The 23,206-nt window shown below is 44.7% G+C and overlaps 1 protein-coding gene across 2 annotated transcripts in view; it reads left to right on the forward strand.

Moving 5' to 3' along the window:
• Positions 1 to 19,589, forward strand: part of GAREM1 (GRB2 associated regulator of MAPK1 subtype 1) — a 101,242-nt gene extending 81,653 nt beyond the window's left edge. For both annotated transcript variants that reach the window (XM_032180949.1, XM_032180950.1), the window contains 3 exons: positions 3,622 to 4,800; positions 10,192 to 10,358; positions 13,512 to 19,589. In XM_032180949.1, coding sequence (XP_032036840.1) covers positions 3,622 to 4,800; positions 10,192 to 10,358; positions 13,512 to 14,427 — 2,262 coding nt within the window. In that variant the 3' untranslated portion in view covers positions 14,428 to 19,589. The remainder of the gene's footprint in view (positions 1 to 3,621; positions 4,801 to 10,191; positions 10,359 to 13,511) is intronic.
• The last annotated feature ends 3,617 nt before the right edge of the window (positions 19,590 to 23,206 follow it).

Genomic DNA, 23,206 nt, shown 5'->3' on the forward strand with positions numbered 1-23,206 from the left:
TAACTGTGGATTTTTACTGGCAATGTGATGCTTGTGTTGCTCTAATAAGATCTAGCAGGTATAACAAGCTGTATAAAACTACAAATCATTTTTATAAGGAGTTCTTACATGCCCAAGTGATTAAAGACTTCTGCTTCAAACTATAACAAATTAGAACAATTGGAGCTCGAGACAGGATATTGACTCAGGTGTTATCAAAATCTATTTCTGAGTTAACCTTTCCTTAAGCAAAAGAAACAATATGCTTGAGCTTTCCCAAAAGAACATGTTGCCTAAATAATCATTCATCATTTTGCTGATGCCTGTCTTCTGCAGTAGATATAAAATTGGCTTCTGAATGGTTATTGAATTGCAAGTTTAGAGCATCATAGTGACTGAACCCGCCGCTGCTTTGGAACATGTTTGACAAGACGTCTGTAAGCCAGCAACCTTTCTGGTCAGCATCTTGGCATCGGTACAGGACCATTAGTATGGATCAGCATCTGGAAGGTGGAGGGTAAACATGGTATGGAGTAGGCTGCTTCTGGTTGTGTGGGTCCCCTCTTCTGTTAGGGGTTGATCGATCGTAGCATCTAGTGATTTCTAAATGGCTTTGCAGGGTAATGTGGCAGACACTGCCTCAGAGCTAGGAGCACTGATTGCTCTCACCTATTACCAGAAAGTGAAGATTGGATGGGAAGGGCAAAAAAGAGGTAAGGGAGGAGTGAAACTAAAAGACTCACTGGTTTGATGTGTAAAGCAGCACTTGTAGAGAGAACAACTGGGAAGAGAAGTATGTTTGGGGAAGGGTTTATTCCAGGATGCTCCCAAGGCTAAATTATTAACATCAGGGTGGTCGAACACAGGAAGAGGTTGCCCAGAGAAGATGTGGATTCTCCATCTTTGGAGAAACTGAACATTTAACTGGACATGGCCCTGACCAGTCTGCTGTAACTACAGCTGCTTTGAAGAGCAGGTTGGACTAGGTGACCTCTGGAGGTCCTGTCCAACCTAGAGGATTCTGCAAGTCTTACCCAATAACCTGTGCTGAAGTCCATGGCCCTATTTTTAATAGTTTTGAAAATTTTGTGGCCACCAGTAAATTAAAATGTTTGAGTGAGCAAGGCAGATCAAGTTGGATTTTCATATGTCTTTAGATGATTTTCGAGGGTTTGCTATGTATGGTATGAATGAGGGATGTGTTTGTTGCTAATGTTCTGCAACAAATATTTACCTACCGTGAATTGTTTGTAGATGTTAACTAGCATGTGGTAAATATAAAAATGAAAAATTAAACAACCTCGGACAAGAAGAGAGGAGTTAGCTTGCTGGACTTTCAGGACTTAAATTTTAAAATATCCTTGGCCTGTTGAGGCGTACCTGTAGCCTTACTTTCAGCAGAGCAAGGCTTTGGGAATCGAAGTGAAATCAGAGTTGTGCACTCGTAGACTTTTGGTTTCACTTTTTCAGTTCTTTGTTACAGATTTGGACAGCAGCTGGCGCCTAACAGATTTTTGTTCATTAAGAAGAGTGCACAACAGTATTTTTCTCAGCGTGCCAAACTACAATAGTGGCACGATTCTTCTTTTGCTCCAGCACGGTAACATTCAACCACATTTTGCTTATTACCCTTTTTTGCATTGCAAAAAAGACAATAATATTTTCCAGATTTGGGGATTTAGAGAAATTTTGTCTTTAAACATGTCCAACGTAAAAATCCCCATGCTCCCAGCTGGTAGAAACGGATGCCTCTAATAAAGCCCACGCTTGAGGAGCCCTTCGAGGTGAAGCTCTGCCAGTCGATCTGCTCGCTGCCTGCGCGGCAGCGTCCTTGTGCAGGGGCTGTTTGTTTGGGGCTTGCTAGGGAACCACCAGTCAGCAGAGCAGCAGAGCAGCAAAGCTGGAGGTGGTGATACCTCCCTCGCTCCATGCAGAGGGCGAGAAGAAGCCGGGACATTGCTGGCTCGTGTGAAAATTGCAGACGGCGCTGCCCGGAGAAGCCACCTGTGGGGATTTGTAGTTATTAAAAAACACTATTCTTACAGAACGTGCCCTTGCAAGAGGAGAAGGGGGGACTGAATGGGACGTGCACAGAGCCCTGTGTGTCCTCAGCCCTCCGAGGTCAGGGCCACCTCACCAGCAGCAGCGCTCAGTCACGGTTTTGAGGAGAAAACAGCAATAAGCGTCATCCCGCTGTTATCGGCAAAGACATCCGAGCCCCTTCCTTTCATGTCTCCACGTTTCAATATATTGTCTGGCCGGTGGTGTAAGCTGTGAATGGGTATTATGTACGATAAAATCCTAGTGGTTTCCTGGATTAGACCAACCAGTGTTTGTTTAGATAATTCAGGGCTTGAATGGCTTCCTGTCAGGAAGCACTGAAGCTGAACGGCTCGGGAGGCACACCTCTTCTGGCCATTTGCTGGGCGAGGTCTCCGGAAGATAACCATGACTTTACAAATATGCAGATCGTGTCTTACAAGGGGAAGATTATTTACAGCACTTCTCAATTATTAACTAATTGGAATTACAGCCCCGATTTCATGCAGTGGCTGGCCTGTGATGACATCCAATTCTGAAGGCTGGAATTTGGACTTCACACAGCTACATGAAGTCTCTAGTGGTGGTGTAGATGAGGAAGGAATATGTTATTCTACCTTATTTTTGCACTTGCATTTTTTTTAATATGGCCAGTATTCCTGAATAAAACAGTCTGTAACAGGCCAGAAGTACTTATCTGACGCACCTTCCTTTATGATTAAGCAGCTGCAGCTGCTGAGGAAGAGCTGGGCGAGTTCTGTTAGGTCCCTGAAAAAGGCCTTTCACATTAAGCCACTCAAATAGGAAGCAGAGCAATCTTGTGCATAAAGAGTTATTCCAGTGTTAAGGAAATAACTTCAGGAGCAAATGAGCCTTGGACATCTGTTTTGCTTTTTTTTTTTTTTCCTTTCCAGTACAATTTCCATAGTAGAAATGCACACACATGGCTGTGCATATGTTGTTTAATCTCTCAAATTGTAATTATGATCAAAAAATGAGGAAGGAAGTCTATGACTGGGAGAGCAAGGCAGAGGGGGAGTTAGGCATGTGGGACAGAACCAATATCTTTCACTTCTCCTTCAGGGACTAGATGTCATCTGTCATTCGCCCTAGCCTGGAAGAGATTATATCAAAGGGATATGCTTCATCTGTAATGATGAGATCACCTTCTCTGCTCCTCAGGGAGCTGAAGATGGTGGAAGAAAAATGTTTGCTTCCCTCAAGAGCCTGGCAAATAAGTTACAGCAAAAACAAGGGGGGTGGAAAAAGATATGCAAGTGAATCCAGACAGGCTCTCTCAAAGCTGTATGATACAAATGAATTTGAATTGCTGGGATATGTCTTTTGTTTAGAAGTTGGATATGTTTGTTCTCATGCCTTCTTTGACAGTTCCAGGTGGCTGCTTCTCCTAAACTAAAAAGCAAGAAAGTGTAAAACAATAAAAAAGTTACTGGGCCAAGCTTTGGGTTAAACACTACACACTTGACTACTCAGCTGTTCAAATGAAATTGGTTTCTCCTAAGTCCAGTCCTAGTAGGTTTGATATGATTTGGAATATTGTCTTCAGCGAGGGAAAAACAATTTTTTATTGTTATTTTGCAGGTGGCTTCAGGTGAATGCAATGAAGACACTGAAGTTTACAACATCACCCTTAGCACCGGGGATGAGCTGACTTTAATGGGGCAAGCAGAAATCCTTTATGCAAAATCTTCTAAGGAGAAGTCCCGACTCAACACCATCTTCAAAAAAATTGGGAAACTTAATTCAATTAGCAAGCTCGGCAGAGGCAAAATGCCCTGCCTCATCTGCATGAACCACAGGACCAATGAAAGCATCAGTCTCCCGTTCCAGTGTAAGGGCAAGTTCAGCACCCGCAGCCCGCTGGAGGTGCAGATGCAAGAAGGTGAGCACACCATTCGCAATATAGTAGAAAAAACCAGGCTGCCTGTTAACGTGACTGTGCCGAGTCCTACACCGAGAAACCCTTACGACCTGCATTTTATCCGTGAAGGGCACAGGTACAAGTTCGTCAACATTCAGACCAAGACTGTGGTGGTTTGTTGCGTGCTTCGTGGCAACAAAATTATTCCCATGCATTTTCCCTTGCACTTGACGCTTCCAAAATTCACCCTACCTGACAGTCTTGTGAAGGGGGAGCTGTGGCATGAATCCCTCATCCAGCACTGGTTTAATATATGCCAGGAACAGTTCGACATAGATGAGTATTCCCGGGCCGTGCGCGATGTGAAAGCTGACTGGAACGAGGACTGCAAGAGCCCGAAGAAAAGCCGGTGCAGCGGGCACACCCACGTGCCCAACTCGCTCAGCTACGCGCGAGACGAGCTCACGCAGTCCTTCCATCGGCTCTCGGTGTGTGTCTACGGAAACAACCTGCACGGCAATAGCGAGGTAAACCTGCACGGCTGCAGGGATCTGTGTAACGAGTGGGCCCTCTTTTCTCACGATGCTCTTCAGTACCAGGATTCTGGGGACAGTAGCAGCGACTACCTTTTTCCTGAGGTTAGCGAGGAATCGATGTTTCTGCCTACGAAACCAGAGCTTCCTTACGAAGAGCTGTGGTTGGACCAAGGCTCTGGAAAGCCTGGAGAGCAGCCTCTCATTCGCTCACTAAGTGAGAAGAGCAAATGTGACAATTACAGAGGGTCTTTCCGATCAAAGTGCGGTACTGCATCTCTTCCTGTGCCTGGGACCGTCGGAGCAACAACAAAGTCTTCGGATGTTTCCCTACCTCCACCTCCAGTGCCTCCCAAATCCGAAGCAGTAAGTCAGGGTTGTTTATGTTGGTTTGTTTCTTTTTCAGCAGATGTTTGCTTGGGAATTCTTTAGAGAAGACTTCGATGGGGTTGGGGCACATGCAGGGCAAGGAAATGGTAAGAGATGTGCACTCTCCTACCAACTGTAAGTCCTATAAAGCATCAGATTATATTTAATATAAGTGATCTTGTATCTTAAACCTGATACTTCCAAGTGATATTTACTGCTTTTTTGCTTCTACAAACAAGATCTAAGAATTTTAAGGTCACTGCCTTCCCTTTCTTTCAACATCATCTCTCTGCATGTGTTCTGTTTTCTCATATTTTCCATGGCTGAAGTGTGTGAGACATGAATATGTGTGTGGGACACGAAACCACTTGGAACTGCCACAGGTTACCTTAGTGTGTGCGTCTCTGATTAACGGGCTGTAATAATGACAGCTAGAATTTTTACAGACTTGCAATGTTTGTCAATGAGAGATTGTCTTCCCTGCTAAATTTGAGGAAATACTAAGTGTCGTTACCCTCAACCACATTTTACCAAAACAGAGCTAACATAATCACTCTGTAGTGTTTATTGAAGGAAAGTATGTATAAATAGGAACTCTGCAGAGTTCAGAAATTAGCCTTATAGAAGACTCAGTTTTAAACAGAATGTGTTTCCTGCCCAAGGGTTTCAAATGAAAACTCGGGAGAAATCACTTTTCCAAACCTGAAATGTTTTGGAGACTTCAGTGGCAAAAATATAAAAATGTTGTGCCTATAGGAGCTTGTGTGGGTTTGGTGGAAAATCCACCCATTGCATTGTCCCTTGGTATTGTCCTACACATTATTTTAAAAGAAAAAATTAAAAAAAAAAAAAAAGGAAGAAAACTTCCCCCAGAAAAGAGCGTCTAGGGATCTTTAGCAAGATTAAATGATACACACTCAGATCAAATGAATCTTGACAGAAGTTATTATTTAACAAATCGGTAAATCAATTTTGCAGTTTTTTGATGGAGTTTAAATAAAAACATCCCGCTTGCAAATTTCGCACTATTTCCAAGACCATGGCTGAACAATAAGCTGGGGCTTACCAAACCGCAGCACACTGTGGTGACCCCATCCCTTTGCTGTTGCAATCTCACAGTCTCGGCAGTGCTGGCAGCAGCCTTTCCATTGTCAGGCAGGTCACACCCAGGCTGAAAACCTGATGTGGCTGAAAACCGTTTTATTTCTTTGTGCTGGGTTTGCTTTCAGTGGACGAACGTGCTGCTCCCACCACCAGGCTGTGCAGCCGCTGGGGAGCTGCGGTGAGGAGAGGGGAGGCACAACAGCCAGCACAGGTGGGGAAAGCACAACTGCAGCCCTTCAAAGCTTCCCCAAAAAGCATCCGCAGCAGCTTCAGCAAAGACAGGGAAGTCAAGACGCTATGTCTTCTTAGCACAAAGAGCATTTACGTGTTATATCTGAGTGCTGGAGCGCAAGAGTGCTTCCTTGCCTTTGAGGTCAGGTCTGAGCCGAAGCTTTGTCCAGATGGTTTTGGAGGAGCGCCCGCTTGCACCGTGTTGGGACGAGGCTCCCCGGCAGCCTGCGCTGATGTGAACCGCCACGGGGCTGATCCTACCCTCCTCCTCCTCCTCCTCCTCCTCCTTTCCCAGCCTCATGGTCCTGGCTTCTGTTTTGCACTGGCTCTGGCACCCCTGCGCCTGGGCAAGGAGCCAGGTCTGGATCTGGAAAACGATTAGTTCCCCGCTGATTTCTGCGAGCTGACCCACTTCGGCGTGGGGCCGCAGGAGCGACAGGGCCAGGGCCGAGGAGCAGAGAGGAGGGCGAGGAGGAAGGCCGGCGGCTTGCAGCACAGCGAGCTCTTCTGGGGGCACGGGGTGGCATTTGGGGTACACGCCTGTCTCCTGCATTTTTGTCATGTCTGTCTTACCAAAGATGAGGTGATGGCTGTGAGTGCTGTCAGCAGTTTCTGCACAGCTTCCTCGCCATGCAGGAGAACTGATTTCTGCTAACGCTATTAAATGGCATTTAGAGGTGGGCAGGGCTGTAACCTCGTAAAATGAAGTAAGAATCGCGCCTCTGTAGATGGGATAATAATTCAGAATTAGTTCTGTGGCTTCCTGGGACAGCGTTGGAGTGAGTATCAGTGACAGACCGAGTTCATCAGTGGGCTGGGGCTGACAAGATGCTTGCCTGCTTTTCTTGCAGGGTATTTATAGAATAAGTAGATCTCGGTAGCTGCTGGTGAACATGAGGTTTAGTCATCACTCCCTCCAGAATGATATTCCATAGTGTTTCTGTGTAAAGGTTGGCAGGCAATTGTATTCTTGCAATGCACTAAATTTAAAATATGCATGCAGGAGCTATTTGTAGGAGAAGAGGAGGTCCAGGTGTTTCGGGATCTCTTCTGTCTTTCTGCTCACCTGCTGGGTGAAGCGGCCTGATACAATGAGTATTTCCGAAATACCTTTCAGAAAAATCAAAGTGGCATGAAGGGGGAAGAGAGAACGAAAATGCCCTCTGAATTCAGGCCTGTAAATCAGCAATTGCTGCAGTCCCAAAGCACTAATCTGCATAAAACCAGAGGCTGTTTTCCTGATGGATTTACGGCGTGTCCGGGCTGGAGCATGCCGTGCCGGAGGTTCACGCTCCCACAGGCGAGTGTCAGCAGTGGGGGGGTCACCCAGACGGCTCCCTGGGGGCTTGTGGCACCCCGGAGGATGAGACGAGCTGCAGTGCTGCCTACAATCCTTGCGGCAGCTTGAGCCATCGGGATAGATCACCATCACTGGGATCGCCACCGAAAGGAGCATTGGAGGCTGGGAGTGAAAGTCCCAGGGATATCGTTGCACATGCACTTTATCTGTGTCTGGCAGCCGCATGGCATCGAGTGCTGCTGGGTGAAAGAGCGTTTCGGTGTAGCAACAGCAGTCACCCAGGCAGTCGTCGTGTCACCCCGCCGCTCTTCCCCTCCTCTCCCTCCTCGGTGTCCTTACTTCTCGTTTGGACCCTGCAAGCGTGGATCTCCTGCGAAGTTTCCCCTTGCTCTTGTCGGTTTAATCTGCAAAATCTCCTTTTCAATCCTCTGCTGCCTTTCCCGAGGGCTGTGCCTGGCAGCTGTAACTGCAGTCTTGTGACAGGGACCAACTGGGACTGCAAACTGGTATTATTTACGGCCCAGTTCTGATCTGCAATCTAGGTCAGCGGAGGAGCTTGGCACAGTTCGCTCTGCCAGTACCTCTGAATGCCAGTAGTCTTCCCAGGAAAGAATTTCTTTAACCCCTTGACCGTCCGCTCTGCTCCAAGAGCTCCCCTGAATGGTCTCTGTAACCCCACGGGCATATATTCAATAGCACGCAATATTAACTTTGCCTAGTCTGACTTGGGGAGAAAAAAAGAAGTCCTTAGGCATCCTTGGGGCACAGCACTAAAATGGTTGAAGAGTTTTATGCCTGAATTCAATAACAAACATGAATAAAATTGATTCTTTTTTTTTTTTTTTTTTTTTTTTCTTGAAAGAGCAAATAAGAACCCTCAGAGCAAGATTTATGTCAGTATTTTTTGTTGTCAGGCAGTTCCTCTAATTTTGTCTTGTTCTGAGTTAGGGAAAAATGTACTACAATGTCCCAGTCCCCGATTTTCCATTTTACTTAAGCACTAAATGGGTTGTTGCATTCTGAAAGCACTGAAGTGGATTGCAAAAGGTTCCGCATTTATTTTGTTTTTAAATAAATTAAATCACTTTAATTGCCAATTATGTGTTGCAGAACTGCTAAGATAACTTTTAGTTCTGCAGCGTTGTTAAATTTAAAAATAAACTCTAACTTTTCAACTCAAAGAGAGTTTCCCCGTTCTGGTGCATCTGAGATGATGTCAACCAAGGAGACCATGGAGATCTGCTGCTGCCTAATTCTCAGTACCCTCACACACATCTAGCCCTGCTAAGTAAAGCTGCTCTCCTTGGTATGTCCTGACAAGATTAAAGTCTTCATCATTTCTATTGTGGGGATAGATCCTGGCATTTTGTTCCTCCCTAGGCAGGACCAAACTACATTTTCTGTAGTCTACGGTCATGAGCTGGAAAGTTAGCTGGCTACAGTAAGTAGACCTGTTGGCTCTGTTCCTAGTGTTTAATGTTAAAGTCAGTTCTGAAGGAATGTAGACTGAAGACCTGCTCTATTTTCATAACGCAACTCATGAGTAGTTTTTGCTTTATACAGCTTTTCAGCAAAAGTCCTTGTAGTCCCCAATCCATTTTGTTTGCTTTACCAAAACCATCCACTGCTACCAAGAAGCAAGGTTTGTGAGATCTGGAAATGTGGCTAGCAACAAGAGGTCCTTCTGCTTGAAATCCTTTCGGGTGCCTTATTTGAGCAGCCTTTTCCACTCCGCACCTTTTACCTTGTACAGTTTGTAGTTAACCTTATCCTGGACTGCTTTGGCAGTGGCAGAAGGACTGAAGCTCCAGATTTGGATGCCAGCATCCAAATAACTGGAACACTGCAGTCTCCCAGTTTGAGCTCATGGTTTATACACACAGAGGAGGGTGAAGGAAAAGGGACTTTTCGTTGTTTTTGTTGTGTGGTGTGTTATATATATATATATATATATATAATTTACATAGTGAAAAGCAGCTCCACACGCCTGCTACATCAGGTTGGCATTAGAATTATGCCAGGGACAGGGAGCACGGCCAGTGGTGCCGTGGCCTCTGCTGGGAGGGGAAGAGCAGCCCATGGGAAGGGAGGAGCAGCCCAACCACCACAGCACTCTCAGGAGGAGCAAAAGGCAAGAATTGAGAGTAGCCACCAAGATCAAGTCTGTTTTAGCGCTCTCCTGCAGATAGATAAGTCCTGGGTGCATCTGGTAAATACGTGATGCATGTGCTAGTCCTTGGGGAGGGATGCAGGGAGTTATCCTAGAGCTGGATGGCTGCGTATCGCTGGTTAAATAAGTCAGGAAACATCGGAGTCTGCTGAGATCTTTTCATTACGTAAGCTTGGTTTATTACATCTAAATAAACAACACTAATAGAATTTAAGCTTAATGAATTGCTTCTTACAGAATGTAAAATATCTGGAACAGTCTGTCTGGTTTTGTATGTTACTGGAAGGTTTTTTTTTATATAGTTTCATTGCTGCTGCTTTTTAAATGAGTGGATATCAAACAACTTCAAAGTACCCAAAAGGACTGTTAGTAGCTCTGCTGGTAATAAGGCATTCTTTTGGTCTTCCTTATGACAGCCACATACTGTTGCAAATGTATATACTTAGCATCATTTTTCTTTTCCTCTCCCTTTTTAATTATTTCCTTTCATAGAATAAGCCTGAACCAGATGTGCTTCATCTGGCTGAGAGTGCTGTTGCCCAGATTTTCTAGCTGCTTACTTACGTGTTCTTCTTTTGTACAGGTGAAAGAGGAATGCAGGCTCCTGAATGCTCCCCCTGTCCCTCCACGGAGTTCAAAGCCATCCTCCACCAGTCCTTCCATCCCTCCTCGCACAGTCAAACCTGCACGACAACAGACCCGCTCTCCCAGCCCTACTCTGTCCTACTATTCTTCAGGACTGCACAACATGTATGTGTGTGAGCTGTGAGAAGCCTCATGCTAGCACTTGGCATTTTGAGAAAGTTACATTTAGCAGTATTGAAACTGGGGGAATCTTCCTGAAGGCTCTTGTTTATTATGGCACAGTACTGAGGCAGAGTTGCTGACTGTTCTTGAAGTGGGTTAACCTATCATGTTACTTCTAAAAACTGAAGAGGAAGCAGAGCTCCAGCGGAAACTATGTTTTATAACATACAACATAGCAATTTATATTAAATACCTGCACATGCTGCTGTAGCTAATCTCACCATACGATGGCAGAGACTGTTTGAGTGGAAAATCCCTTGCAGTTTATGTATATTTTTGAATGGCATGAATCTTCCAACCAGATCAGCTCAAAGGTAGTTTTCAGGAAGAAATTCAGTCCTATATGCATCCAGTGCAACCAGCTCTTGCTAACTGGGGGCACAGAGGGGCATAGTAATCAGGAAATGTTTAATGCCAGCTATATGTGAACCTACAGGTGGGTGTGATGGAGTACAGAGAGGTCAGCAGACACCACTGAATGCAAAGCGACGTAAAGCAAAATGCAGCCACGCAGCCTGTAGATCAAACCCACTTCAGGACAAACTTAAACCACAGACTGGAAAATCCACTCGGGCTAGTCGAAAATTGAGGGTGGATTTTGAATTACATGGCTGCATGTCTTTCCTTACCGTTGCAGTGTTCTTCCTTTGCCTTGAGAAAGCATATATGCCTTTTGAAGCCTTACCTCCTTTTAGACTTTAATGTCTTGCTGCCATTAGTTTTGGTACCTCTTCAATTTTGTCTCTAAGAAAGTAGAAGGATAATGCCTGTCCAAGTATTATGAATTGATCAGAAGTGCCACTACAGTTGTTTCAGTCTAGATGCAATTGGTATAACAACTTGTACTGGAATTGCCTTTCTAAGCCATACTGCATATTTGCAGCTTAGTGTTGTGTATCTGGCAACGATCACTCTAGATCAAGGCTACTCATTTATTTTTATGAAAGTCTGTTGGGTAGTTCTGTCAAGGTCTACTCCACAGGAGGCTGAGCACAAGACCTCCCAGAATTTGGGGCCCACCAAATGCTGTTTTCTCTCCTCATAGCTAACAGTACATCTGCCTCCCAAGAAACCAGGAAAACAATGAGAAGTACGGTTTCACAGGAATGCAGGTGATATTATTTGCCTGTGATTTCACAAAATTTGTATTATGTTCATCTGCAGCTTGGGTCCAGTCCAGTCCAGTCCAGGTATCTCCATTTTGGTGGCACTGACCTAGTGCTGCAGATGAAGCTGCTAGAAAGTTGCTTTTCAAGTCTTGCCATTTTGATCAGTGATTTATTCTCTAGATCATGAAAGGTTGCAACCAAAATGCCTGTAAATGTAAGGTTTCTCGTGTCCTTTGGCACTGAGTCCCAGTGGGTTAATTCTGGTGAAGGATGAGTAAGGAAGCACTTTGAAAATGTTACTTATGTTACTTCATCAGTTTTTGGTGATTCCATTAATCTTTTAAATCATTAAATATTCCCAATTCTAATATTGGATTAGAGAACAGAAGCAGGATCAATCATTTTAATTCCTGTGAATGTTGTTTATAACACCTCATTGACTATCTACTCTGAATTGAACAGCCCAATACCCAGATCTGTGATAAAATGCTTTTGAATGTGCATGTTACACCAACTGGCCTTTAAATGCCAGAGATGACCAGTGGATGGCGTATCCTTCGTAAGAGTTTTAAAAAAGGTCTATTCTTAATGTTCAACTTTTTTAACTGGCAGCCTTATGCAAGAAAAAGAGAAAAGTTTGGAGAGCGTGGAGTGGAGAGTGAGTGGTTAGAGAGGGAAACTGCCTATGATGGAGCTGAGTTTAATGACTAATTTTCCAGTGATGAAGATTAGATCTGCTTTTATGTGTCTGTCCTTAGCATTTGAGCTGGGCAAGTCCAGGTTGGCTGCCTCTTTCACTCTCTGAAAGCTGTGGCAATCTATTCAAAACCATGCTCTTTTTTGAAAGCTGCTGCCCTCTTCAAGCAGCTTTCATTGAGCTGTCACAGAATGGCTGCCTAGTTTATTCCTTGAGTAATTAGTTTCCAGGAGAGAGAGGTGAGTAATTAAAACAATTATTTCAACTGTTGTTTTCCCTCTGTTGTGTTAGGTAAGGATTTTATAAGTCTGTTAATTGGTTTTGTGGTGTTCTGGCTTAATTGGCCAGAATTCCAAAGACCAACCAAATCCTTCAGACTCTCTTTTAGAAAGTGGCATAAAAGCAGCAAACATTTGCTTTTGGAGACGGATTGCATGCTTCTGTTAGCATCTAAGTCTTTTGGGAAAACCTGGATATAAACCATCAGTTTCCTTGGACAGGCTGAGCTTAATTTACTGTCTGGAAGTAGGTCAGGCGAACTTTCTTTAGGTGCCTTTGAAAAGCAAGTGTTTCTTTGTCATGACTTTTTCAAGATGAGGACAAACAACTTACTGTGGGTTAAGCTTAAAGACTGGTATTTCAGCAAATGCAGCTAGGTCTACTTGCCCTTCTGGGTAAAAATCTTCCTCTGGCGATAAACAACGATGTCCTCTGCGTTACTGTACTGTACACTGGTGCAATTCCAAATGAAAATGCTGGCCCCAGAATGCTGGTCATCTCTTAGGTTAATCAAGCTTGTGTCTAGCACAATGGTAAACTTTCCCTATGGTGAACTTTTGTCTACTGTGACACATCTGCAGAGTATAAATATAGAATGCAGGATTAAAAAATCTTCAGTATACATGAGGCTGTTCCTTTACCGTAGTGATGTCCTTCAGGAGTTGAGCAGCGGAAAAAATTATTTGGGAGATGACACAAAACTGAATTGAGACATCTTTTCTTTTTCTTTTTTTTTTTTTTCTGAGCTTGAAGAAGCAAGACATGAGTCTTCCTCATGAGGCTTTTGGGTACATCAGCATCTTGTCAGGCTTGTAGGAAGAGTAAAAGACCTGTCAGCGTGGAATTCAAACGTATTGTTAATTCAAATCTGAAACATTTTGCTGGAGGAAAAAAGATTCTTTCCTTGTGACAGCCACCCTCTGATTTTGTCAGATGATTTATGAATTTATTCAAATGCCACATTTATTTATTTTTTGTACTAACTACATCCTTTCTGCTTTGTTCCTTAAGCAATGTCACAGAGAACGACAACGCGAACCCAGCCGAGAGCAGCACACCTGTTTCCTGCTACCCTTGTACCATGATGAAAACCGAATCCAAAGAGCCTGAGAACACGATGCCTTTTGGAAGCCCTTCAACTGAAGCTCTGCCTTCTAGGTTATCTTGGCCAAACCATTTTTCGGGAACTGCGGAGGGCCTGAATAGGAGCGATTTCCTGCTCGATCCAAGCAGGAGCTACAGTTACCCCAGACAGAAGACTCCAGGCACGCCAAAGAGAAACTGTCCAGCACCTTTGACTTTTGACTTCGATGGGTGTGAGCTCCCTGCGGGGTACTCCCAGCTGACTCCCGCAGAGCTCACTAACACCATCTCCAGCTGCCCAAAGTCAGCAAGTTACTCTCTAGACTGCACTGATGAGAAAACTCTGGGAGTCAGCAACACAAAGCAGAGTCATTCATGTCCTGCCTTACCTCCTCGGGCACCGAAGCCGAGCGAAGAGAAACCAGTTACAGACATGGGTCCTTTGCCACTAAAAATAGATGGTGCCGAGGAGGAATCGAAAACTGGTTCTCCGGACCTGTTGGAAGATCAGTATCTCGTTAAAAAGGGCATGCAGGACACATTCTCTGTGTCCTATCCCTTCTCGTCTCCCCTCCACCTCCAGTTAGCACCAAGGTCTTGCGGGGATGGTTCTCCCTGGCAGCCACCCACAGACCTTTCTGGACTCTCGATAGAGGAAGTGTCTAAATCGCTGAGGTTCATTGGGCTGTCAGAAGATGTCATATCATTTTTTGTTACGGAGAAGATTGATGGCAATTTACTGGTTCAGCTTACAGAAGAAATCCTGTCAGAAGACTTTAAACTAAGCAAATTGCAGGTGAAGAAAATACTGCAGTTCATAAACGGCTGGAGGCCCAAGATGTGATGCTGACTAGTTTTTAGTGGAACTGTACAAGATGTGCTAGATGCACTTCAGCTCATGCATCACTTCCTGTTTTTTGCACTAAAAGCCCCTCCTGTAAATAGTAGTAGAAAAATTCTTACTATGCAGATAAAAGTTTTTGAGTGGTGAACGGATTTTTTTTTTTTTTGGTATGTCGATAATAAAGGTAGAGAATCTGCAGAGGTGTGCCTTGTGCATCCCTGAACATTCAACAGCTGCTAAAAACTGGACACTAAAGGAACTTACTCTGTAGTCTGTTAAGACTTACTCGTATTTATTACTGAACAATTTGATGCTGAAAGACACATACCAATCCAGTTTACAGTTTTGTGTTAACTGCAAAAAAAATGTATTTCTTACAGGATTGTTTCTGTTCAAATAATATTTGGCAACATGCTGTGACTTTTTTCCTTTTCTGTTAACAAAAAGCATGTTCAGATATACAAAAACATGGTTTTGACACTACATCTGAAAATGTTAAGAATTGCTGTGAAGTGCCACTAATACATTACTCTTGCAGCATATTTTTATTAACAGTATCTTCCTGACTACCTGTAATGTGGACGTTTTCCATGTTACTTTGAACAAAAAGAGTTAATTGTTTAAAAAAGAAAGTCTTGCTTAGCTCAGTGCCCAAAGGGGAGGGAGAAGGGGGATTTTCCTACTGAGCCACTCTGCCCTGGCCAATTAAAAGTTTATGACCTGTGGATTTCAAAAGTTGCTTTTGTAGTCAGATGGCTGCAGTCAGCAGCACGACTTCGGGTCGTGCAGCTTTCTCATGGGAAAGGCAGTTCCCTGCACAGACCCTTCCCAGCAGATCCTGCCCCTCGCAGCTGCCAGCACATCCATCAGAGGAGCCTGTTAGTGCGGCCCTTCCACACTGGCCAAAGGAAACCTGTTACGTTTCCTCTGCTGCTGTTACAGTCATCTGAAAATGTGCTCCATGTGCTGTGCTATTCCTGGAGTCGGATCTGTGTGGGAAGGTGATAGTACTCCTGTAGGATGCCTTTGAAATAAAACGTTGGAGAGGTGGGAAGGAACAGAAGCAGTACATGCCACGCTGATAAGAAGGGGCCAAGTGAGAGCTTGGGCCATGCCTCAGGAAATGCTTGTGATGTTCACCTGTCTTACTTGCAGTGGGCTAGGAGAACACGGGTGTCAAAGTGGAAAGACTGCAGCATCACTAAGACGTGTCAACTCAATTGCCCAGTTGCAAAAACTCGCTGCAATAGACACCACACAGAAGTTGCAGTCAGAAGTGAGGGCAGACATGGGAAGGGGGTATGACACTGCCCCTGGAGACCTTCTGAATTTACATGCAGAAGGCTAGAAATAGGATTGACTTTTGATAGTCTGTTGCTGTTGGTTGGCAGAGCTCTCAGAAATATGTCTAAATAACCTCAGAACCCCAGGATCCCCCGCCTTTGTAGTGCTGAAGGCAAGGATTTGTGGAGGCCCTCAGGAAAGTCTGCAGAGTCCATCTTCTGCAGCTGCGTATCCCAGGTCCTCAGGAGTCAGAGCCAGGGAAGCTGGAGCAGCTTCACCTTGCTCTGGCTCCTTCACCTGCTGCAGATCAGAGCCCTGCCTGGGGTGACACCATCACCTGCCTTTCTTGTTTGGAAGGACAAAGAGTGTCTCTTCCTCCAGGGCACACAGTGGGAGCGTCAAGAGAAAATAGAGTGCAGGGACAAAAAAGACAGTCTAATTTTGCCTGTTTTCTCAATTAAAATGTGGACTCATTAAAACAAATGTGGAGCAAGTGGAGCTTTCTGTTGCCTGGGCAAATTTCATGTCATGTCTCCATGCCGAAGCCAAGACGCATCATTTGTCTTGCAATAATGCAAACCACCAGTTCCCAAGCAGAGAATAAAGCACAACTGGATGTGGGTACTAGAAGGCAGTGAGCCAAAATCTATCCCAATAGAAAAACCCCAAGAGTTCATAATCTTAATCTTTTTGTTAATGTATTGACTTTTAGCAACAGATCGATAGCTTTTTCTGGATGCTTTTTAATTACTGTCCTAAAATATTTTAACTTCAATTAAGACTAAGTCAAATTCAAGTACTGTTCTGATGTGTGTGCTTGTTGGTAGGCACATGCAAATTAAAGTCGATTTGTTTTTTAACCCTCAGTATGTCTAATGAACATTCAACATGCAAAAAAAAAGAGCCTTGGTGGAATCTGCATTCATGAGTTTGCTGCACTGACATCCTGTATCCACAGACCAAAATAAAGCTGACCTGTAGAAAGGCACAGCAGTGTACCACGATTTCAGAAGCAGATCTTAGGTACAAAACTACAGCTGAAACCTCTAATTGCACACTTGCTATCGATGTCCTCCCAGTAGTCTTGTTCTGGCTTGGCGCTGCATACTTACTTTTATGAATAGTGTGTTAGCATTTGACATTTACTGTAACCCTGAGCAGCCCATCAGCTTAACTTTCCAAACCCCTTAAAGCTATTTAGGTGTTCCCAACCTCAGTGTGTTGTGTGAATGATGGGACTGCAGCATCGTGCCACCTGCACAAATGCCCAGGCAGGACTGAAGCTTCTGTTCTGGTGCCTTTGGCACTGTAAAAGGTGGCCTGAATACAGGAGCCCAACTTAGCTACATCAGTCCTACAGCAAGTCCCTAGTGTTAAGGAGAAGGTGGCACTTTGGAGATGGGGGAGGAGCAGAGAAGTCCTTCAGGCCGCAGCAGAGGAGCACGCAGTCTCTTCATAAAGGTGGGGTGTAAAACCTGGAGACTTCAATCTATAAAAGGTACAAAATGCTGCACTACTTACGGTACTTCAAGATGGAAAGTCACTTCAGTGTTCCCACTGTGATTGGAAAGATCTGCAGGCTCTGAGGAGTATCCCTGTGGTACGGACTTTCTGCCAGCTGATGCGAGTAGAGGAGACAGCACTCCACGTTTGATCAGACTCGCCTTTGGTGATTGTAGTGTTGGTCGCCTTGTGTTGGTTATAGCCGGTCTGCTTCCTAGTTCCACACGTGCCTTTAAGGGCGCTCATGATTTTAGAGGCATTTAATGATTCGTGCACTCATGCAAGTTACTGACGTGTTTTGAGTCTAAACAAGATGCAGGTTGTGGCCCTGTTGGTGTTTAACCTGAATAGCGCACTCAGCCAGGTCTGTGCTTTGAACACAAGTTCATAACGGTATTAATGACTCCAGTTTGTCATTGGCAAGTGGTACTAGCTCTGTTCCTAGCCATCCAGTGGTCTGTAACTCACCTCAAAGACCAGCAGCGCTTCCAGCTTACATCTGTGCCAGTAAACCGAGTGGTACCCTCATGGCAGCCGCTTGCTGTTGAGGTGCTGATGTGGGCTCTTGCCTGGCTTTGGTGTGAGCCAACCAGCCCATGCACGGGGTGATCCCAGGCAGCACAGCCCCGGGGCTGGCAGTCACTGGTCCCTGGGGTATAAGTCTTGCTTTGCAGAGAGTGGAGTTCAACCAGGTTGGTGGGGGAGCTGTGCTGGGTGTCCTCAGGGTCCAAAAATGGGCTCCGGCCTGTTTGGTCTGCTACTAGAGGTGTAGCCATTGTGTTCAGAGAATGCCTGTCATGCCGCAGTGGGCTGAAAATCCCTCATGTTTTAGAGATGCCCTGCCAGTCCTAACTTTGGATTTCTTTCCTCCTTTTAAATAAATGCAAGGCCTCTGGTGCTTATTTCATTAGTGGTATCTGAAGTTGTGTATTTTTGTCAGGGTTCTTGCTTGTCTGGGGCTTGGTAGCAAAAATTCTGGCCTGTCATTATGTAAGGAGTTGTCTCGTTATCCCACACCAGGAAACACATCCTTTCTATGCAACATTCTTGTGGCACAAGTACTGATGTCGCCCTCAGCTGCAAAAGCTAGATTCTAGCAAAGGGGCTTTTCTGGATTGGAAACAGAATGGGCAACAGGGAGAAGGAACGGGGAGAAAATTTGAGGGGAAATGCTTGTTTCCTTTAAACACTCGTGCCTAGGATTAAGATTCTTTGTATTGCTGCCTGCCTGGCTAACCAAAGTTATATTGACATCAACTCAAAATGCCTATTTGCATTCTTGCTGTGTTGTGCAAATTGCCTACGGCTAGAAATTTAGAGACAGAAAACATTTGGTCCATCAAAATTAGAAGGAAAATGTGTTTTGAGGTGTTCTTGCAGCTAGAAGCAAGGGTTTGAAATAAATGTGTATCGCACTTTTTTTTTTCAAAACAACAGTTTTATTTGCCATTTTAATTGACTTTATTCCACAACAGCTTCAAGAAAAACAGTGTAAATAGCAATACTGTTTCAAAAACAGCATATTTTCATTCTGTCTGTAAATACTTGAAGTGTTTTCTCCTCTGTCTTCTTCTTGAATCAACTCCTCGACTGCCTCCCCGCTACATAAAGCCTGCTGGCACCAGTTTCTTGTGTGCAGGGGGAGAGTGGAGGCTGTAAGTTCCCGGTGGGGTGCCCATGGGCCAGGCTGCCTAAAATCCAAGCACCAGCCATCTGGGGAAGGACAAGGGCTTTAGCCCTGCTCTCCTGTCTTGTTTCTTTGATGCTCTGCAAGCTGCAGCATTTCCGTGTGCGAACTGGAAGGTACGAATGAAATCTTAATCGAAGCAAGGGGTTGTCCATTTTATTTGCGGTGTTAGGGATGTCAGGGCAGTAAGGAAATTCAGGCCCCTTGTCGAGACCTAGCAATAAGTGACTCTTTGTTTGTTATGTCTTAAGCTTCTGATAATCTGGAAGTTGCTCAGACTTCGCCGTTTCTGTGCATAATAACCAAATTCTCAGAGCAAAAATCTGCAGAGTGATTCTCTTGACTTGGACAATCTTCTGAATTATATTAAAATTATCTGTTAGTTCTTAGTTCTTTAGATTCACTTTGGGTAGGTCAAAAAAGTAACATTTGGGAAAAAAAAGAAAAAAAAAAAAAAAGAACAAAAAGAAAAGAGAAAGCCCCAAAACTTCAGCTTAGTACATTTCCGTTATAAAACAAAGCATGGTTTTTGTGGAATTCTGTGCTGTTTTGGGCTTTTGTGTAAGGCTGAAGGCAGATTATTATTTAAACCAGGTGCAAATAAATATCCCTGTAATGTATATGAACAAATTTAAACCGTGTATTGTAAGTATATAAACTGTATATTAAAGACACTATTTTCATGATACTTTAAACGTGTACTGAGTTTGTTATACTAAATCATTTGGGTTGCACATGCTACATAAAATGGTGGTTTTTCCTTCAGTAATTTCACTGGCTTATCCTCCTGCTCATCTCAATGTAAGTCAGAAATAACCGCTTCTCAAACACTGAGTTCACAAAGTAGGATGGGGGCAACTGAGAAGTGCAATCAGGCTTCTGTGTGTAACCTCTCAGGACGCATCGCTGGTTTTCCCTGTCTTTTAATTTCACTTGATCCCCTGCGCATCAAGAAGAGCTGTGCATTCCCCGAAGAATTTGTTGCCACACAGCTTTCCTGTTTCTAGCAGACACTCACCTAAAACAGTATTTTCCTGAGCCCTCGGTCTATTATCTATATTTTAGAAAATGTATTCATTTGTAGTTTGGATACGCTTTTAAGCATGAGACCATGTACAAGTATTTCTGATTTGCATGGTCTCTAAATCATGTATTGGCTGGGGAGAGAATTAGAGAAAAAGCAATGTTCTCCTCTAGGTTGCCTGTTTATGTTTCCTCCAATATCAGCAACAGGGGAAAACGTCAATTCCACAGCCATCCATGTGTCGTGCGGATAAGCTGCTTGTCGTGCCAAATTCCCCTTCGGCACAAAGCTCACTGATGCTAGGCCAAAAGAAAAGTTTTCTCCAGCACAGCGGTAGTTGTGGAGGGTTTTGTGGTGGGACCCGTTAATATATGTTTATGAGAAATAAAGCAGGGCAGGATCTGCCACGGTGGTTGCCCTCAGATTTGAGACAGATGGGGTCTGCTTGCCTCCAACCTTCACATCTGGGACAGGCGAGCAGCATGTGTGGAGGCAGGATGCGCGCAGTGTGGGGGCGGGAGGCAGAACTGCTTTCGGAAGTCAACTAAAACCTCTTTGCTCACCAAGAGCAAAGCTGTCTAGGACACATCTCTGAAGAGGGGGAAGGAAAATATTTAGATTTTTTAATGCTGCCACCAGTTTGCTCCAGGCTTGTGTGAAAGGGTCTGATGGGAAGTGTTCGGTGCATGAAGTAGAAAGACTACCCGCTGCAAGATGTGGCCGTCTCCCTGTCAGGAAAGTGCTGTTCGGAGGGAGGCATTTTCTGTGTACGTGTGTTACGGCTGTCATCAGCCCTGATGCCAATCTCCTGTCTGCCTCTCATCACTGTGTCTACCTGTATATACCAGTTGGGATTGTAGGCTGGGGAGCGACCTGAAAATGTGGCCCTCTTCCTTTGGGGAAGTGCAAGCTTAACACCTGTGGGCATACCTCCCCTCTTGGTACAGCACACTCGCTAAGTAAACCTCCTCTAGGTCTCTCAGGAGAACAGTTAACCCATTGTCCCTCTTGCAGGGGCTCCTATCCTTGAGCTGTGATGCTGTGGCCTTCAGGATGTGGCAGGAGCCAGCCGTCCCATCATACCACACCATGACTAGAGGCTCAAGTGCCTTTCTGTGTCTGACTGTGCTCCCTCAGGTCATCGCCAGCCTGGGACACAAATCATCATGCTCTGTTGCCCTGGTACGAAGATGCTGCATACCTCCAGACGCCCGCAGCCTACACAACTGCCTTCTCCTGTGCGACTGATAGCTGCAAGCATGGACACAGCGATCCTTAATTCTGCTTCTTGACCCACCTGACCTAGTGGTGGCGTCCCTGCCCATGGCAGGGGGGTTGGAAATAGGTGATCTTTGAGGTCCCTTCCAACCCAAGCCATTCTATGGTTCTTCCATGCCACGAGCAGATGGTGGGATTTGCAGCTGCTGAATGAACAGCAGAAAATCTGGGCTGCCCGGGCGGCTGCCATTAGGTGGTTTTGCCCAGGCCCTTGGTGCTGCTGGACCAGCTCCCTGGCAGCCTTGCTCTCACTCCAGCATGGGTTTTAGGGATTCCCTTGGGATCCCTTGCTAAATGCTGCCTCTGCCTGTATGGTGGGCATTGAAATGGCAACTCCGGTGGATGCTCAAAAAGTCAAGATTAATTTTAATATATTCCTTTTCTCCTTTTTTTTTTTTTTTTCTTCCCCCTCTATGTTCAAATAAGGCCAGTTTTTGTTGAACGTCGTTAGTATTTATATTTTTATTCAGTTGCCAGGAACCAGTGCTTATCATTTGCCAAGATAAAGCATTGCTACCCATTTTCACTCAACGCAGTGAAAAACTGATATGAAGAGTGGGTTTGACAGAAGGGTGTCTTTCTCCCCATTCTCACTGTGAAATTCAAAGGTAGAAAGCTCAAGATGGGCATCCAGGCCACCACGATGTGAGCAATAGAAATATGACCCAAGTCCTTATGTATTGCTCAACGAGACCTCAAAATGCCCTTGACTCGCAGGCGGGACAAAAGAAATCTAGTGCCAAACACTCTTGGATTAAATGAAAACCATTCCTCTGAGGGAGTCTGGGGTAGGAGGAAGAAGAACAAAAGAACAGAAAACCGGGAGGAAGAAGAAAAAATGATATATGCCAAGTCTGAGGAGGTGGCAAGGAAGTGGAGGGAAGCGTGCTCTTGCTTCATGTATTACTTGTACGTGCCACGCAGGGTCAGACCAGCACACGGCTGCCGGGAGATGAAACCTGCAGTAGGGGTGGTGGAAAAAGACAGATGGGGTCAGGGAACTCATCAGGACTCATTGCCAATCCCATAAATGCGCTGCCACAAGAAGGATCTGTTTTAATTGTGCTGCTGCTGTTCCATTACACAGCAGCAACAATTATTCTTAATGAATACAGGGGTCAGTGAGGCAGGATGCCAGGGCCGGGTTTCCAGTGGGTTCATGCAAACAGAAAGCAGGAGGAAACTCTAATGGGTTGACACTGGCAGAGCCCTGAAGAACTGCATATATCTTGGCTAACCTTATTTGTTTAACTGCAGATCTGCAAACGGGAGAAACATCTGACAGATAAAAATGATCACAAATGCTAGTGCCAGACAGCTTCTGTTCCTGGCAGGCAAAGCATGGGCCATCCTTGTAGCCTCCCATCCAGGTTCCTCCTGAAGACAAAGGGTATATTCTTGTTCCTCAAACAGTTTGGAAAATTGTACTGGATTAGCATTTCTCCCTTTGTTAGCAAATTGGTGGGACTGCAATAGGGACTAGCATATCTACATCTACATCATGGATGTCCTCTTGCCTTACTATTGATTACTTGAATGTTTGTCTCTTCTCTTTCCTGAAATGAAAGGCAATGGCAGTTAAGCAGTCTTCTCTTACCTATCCAGTAAGCTTTGCAATAACCATTCCTTCCTTCCTGGAAAAAAAAAAAATCTTAGGCACATATTGTTTATTCTTTTGATTCTTCTCTAATACAGCTTTACAGCTTTATTTTATTTTTCTTGAAAGAAGAAAGTGTGATCTCCCCATGAACTGAGCTTTGAGCTTAACAGAGCTCAATCTGATCTGCTTGTGCAGTGCCAAAAGCTAGGGCTTGGAAACTGAACCTCTGCAGGAGTGCAGTGGACCAAGCATACAAAGCCCTCTAACTGGGAGAGCAACAAAACAATACAAAACAGTAAAAAAAAAAAAAAAAAAAAAGTACTTCTTTCCCAGTTCTTCATGTAAAAAATCAACCCATCCCCAAGCCTGCTATATGGCATGATATTTTTGCTCCTACCGCCCT

This window comes from Aythya fuligula, chromosome 2, assembly GCF_009819795.1.
Source record: "Aythya fuligula isolate bAytFul2 chromosome 2, bAytFul2.pri, whole genome shotgun sequence".
NCBI lineage: Eukaryota > Metazoa > Chordata > Aves > Anseriformes > Anatidae > Aythya > Aythya fuligula.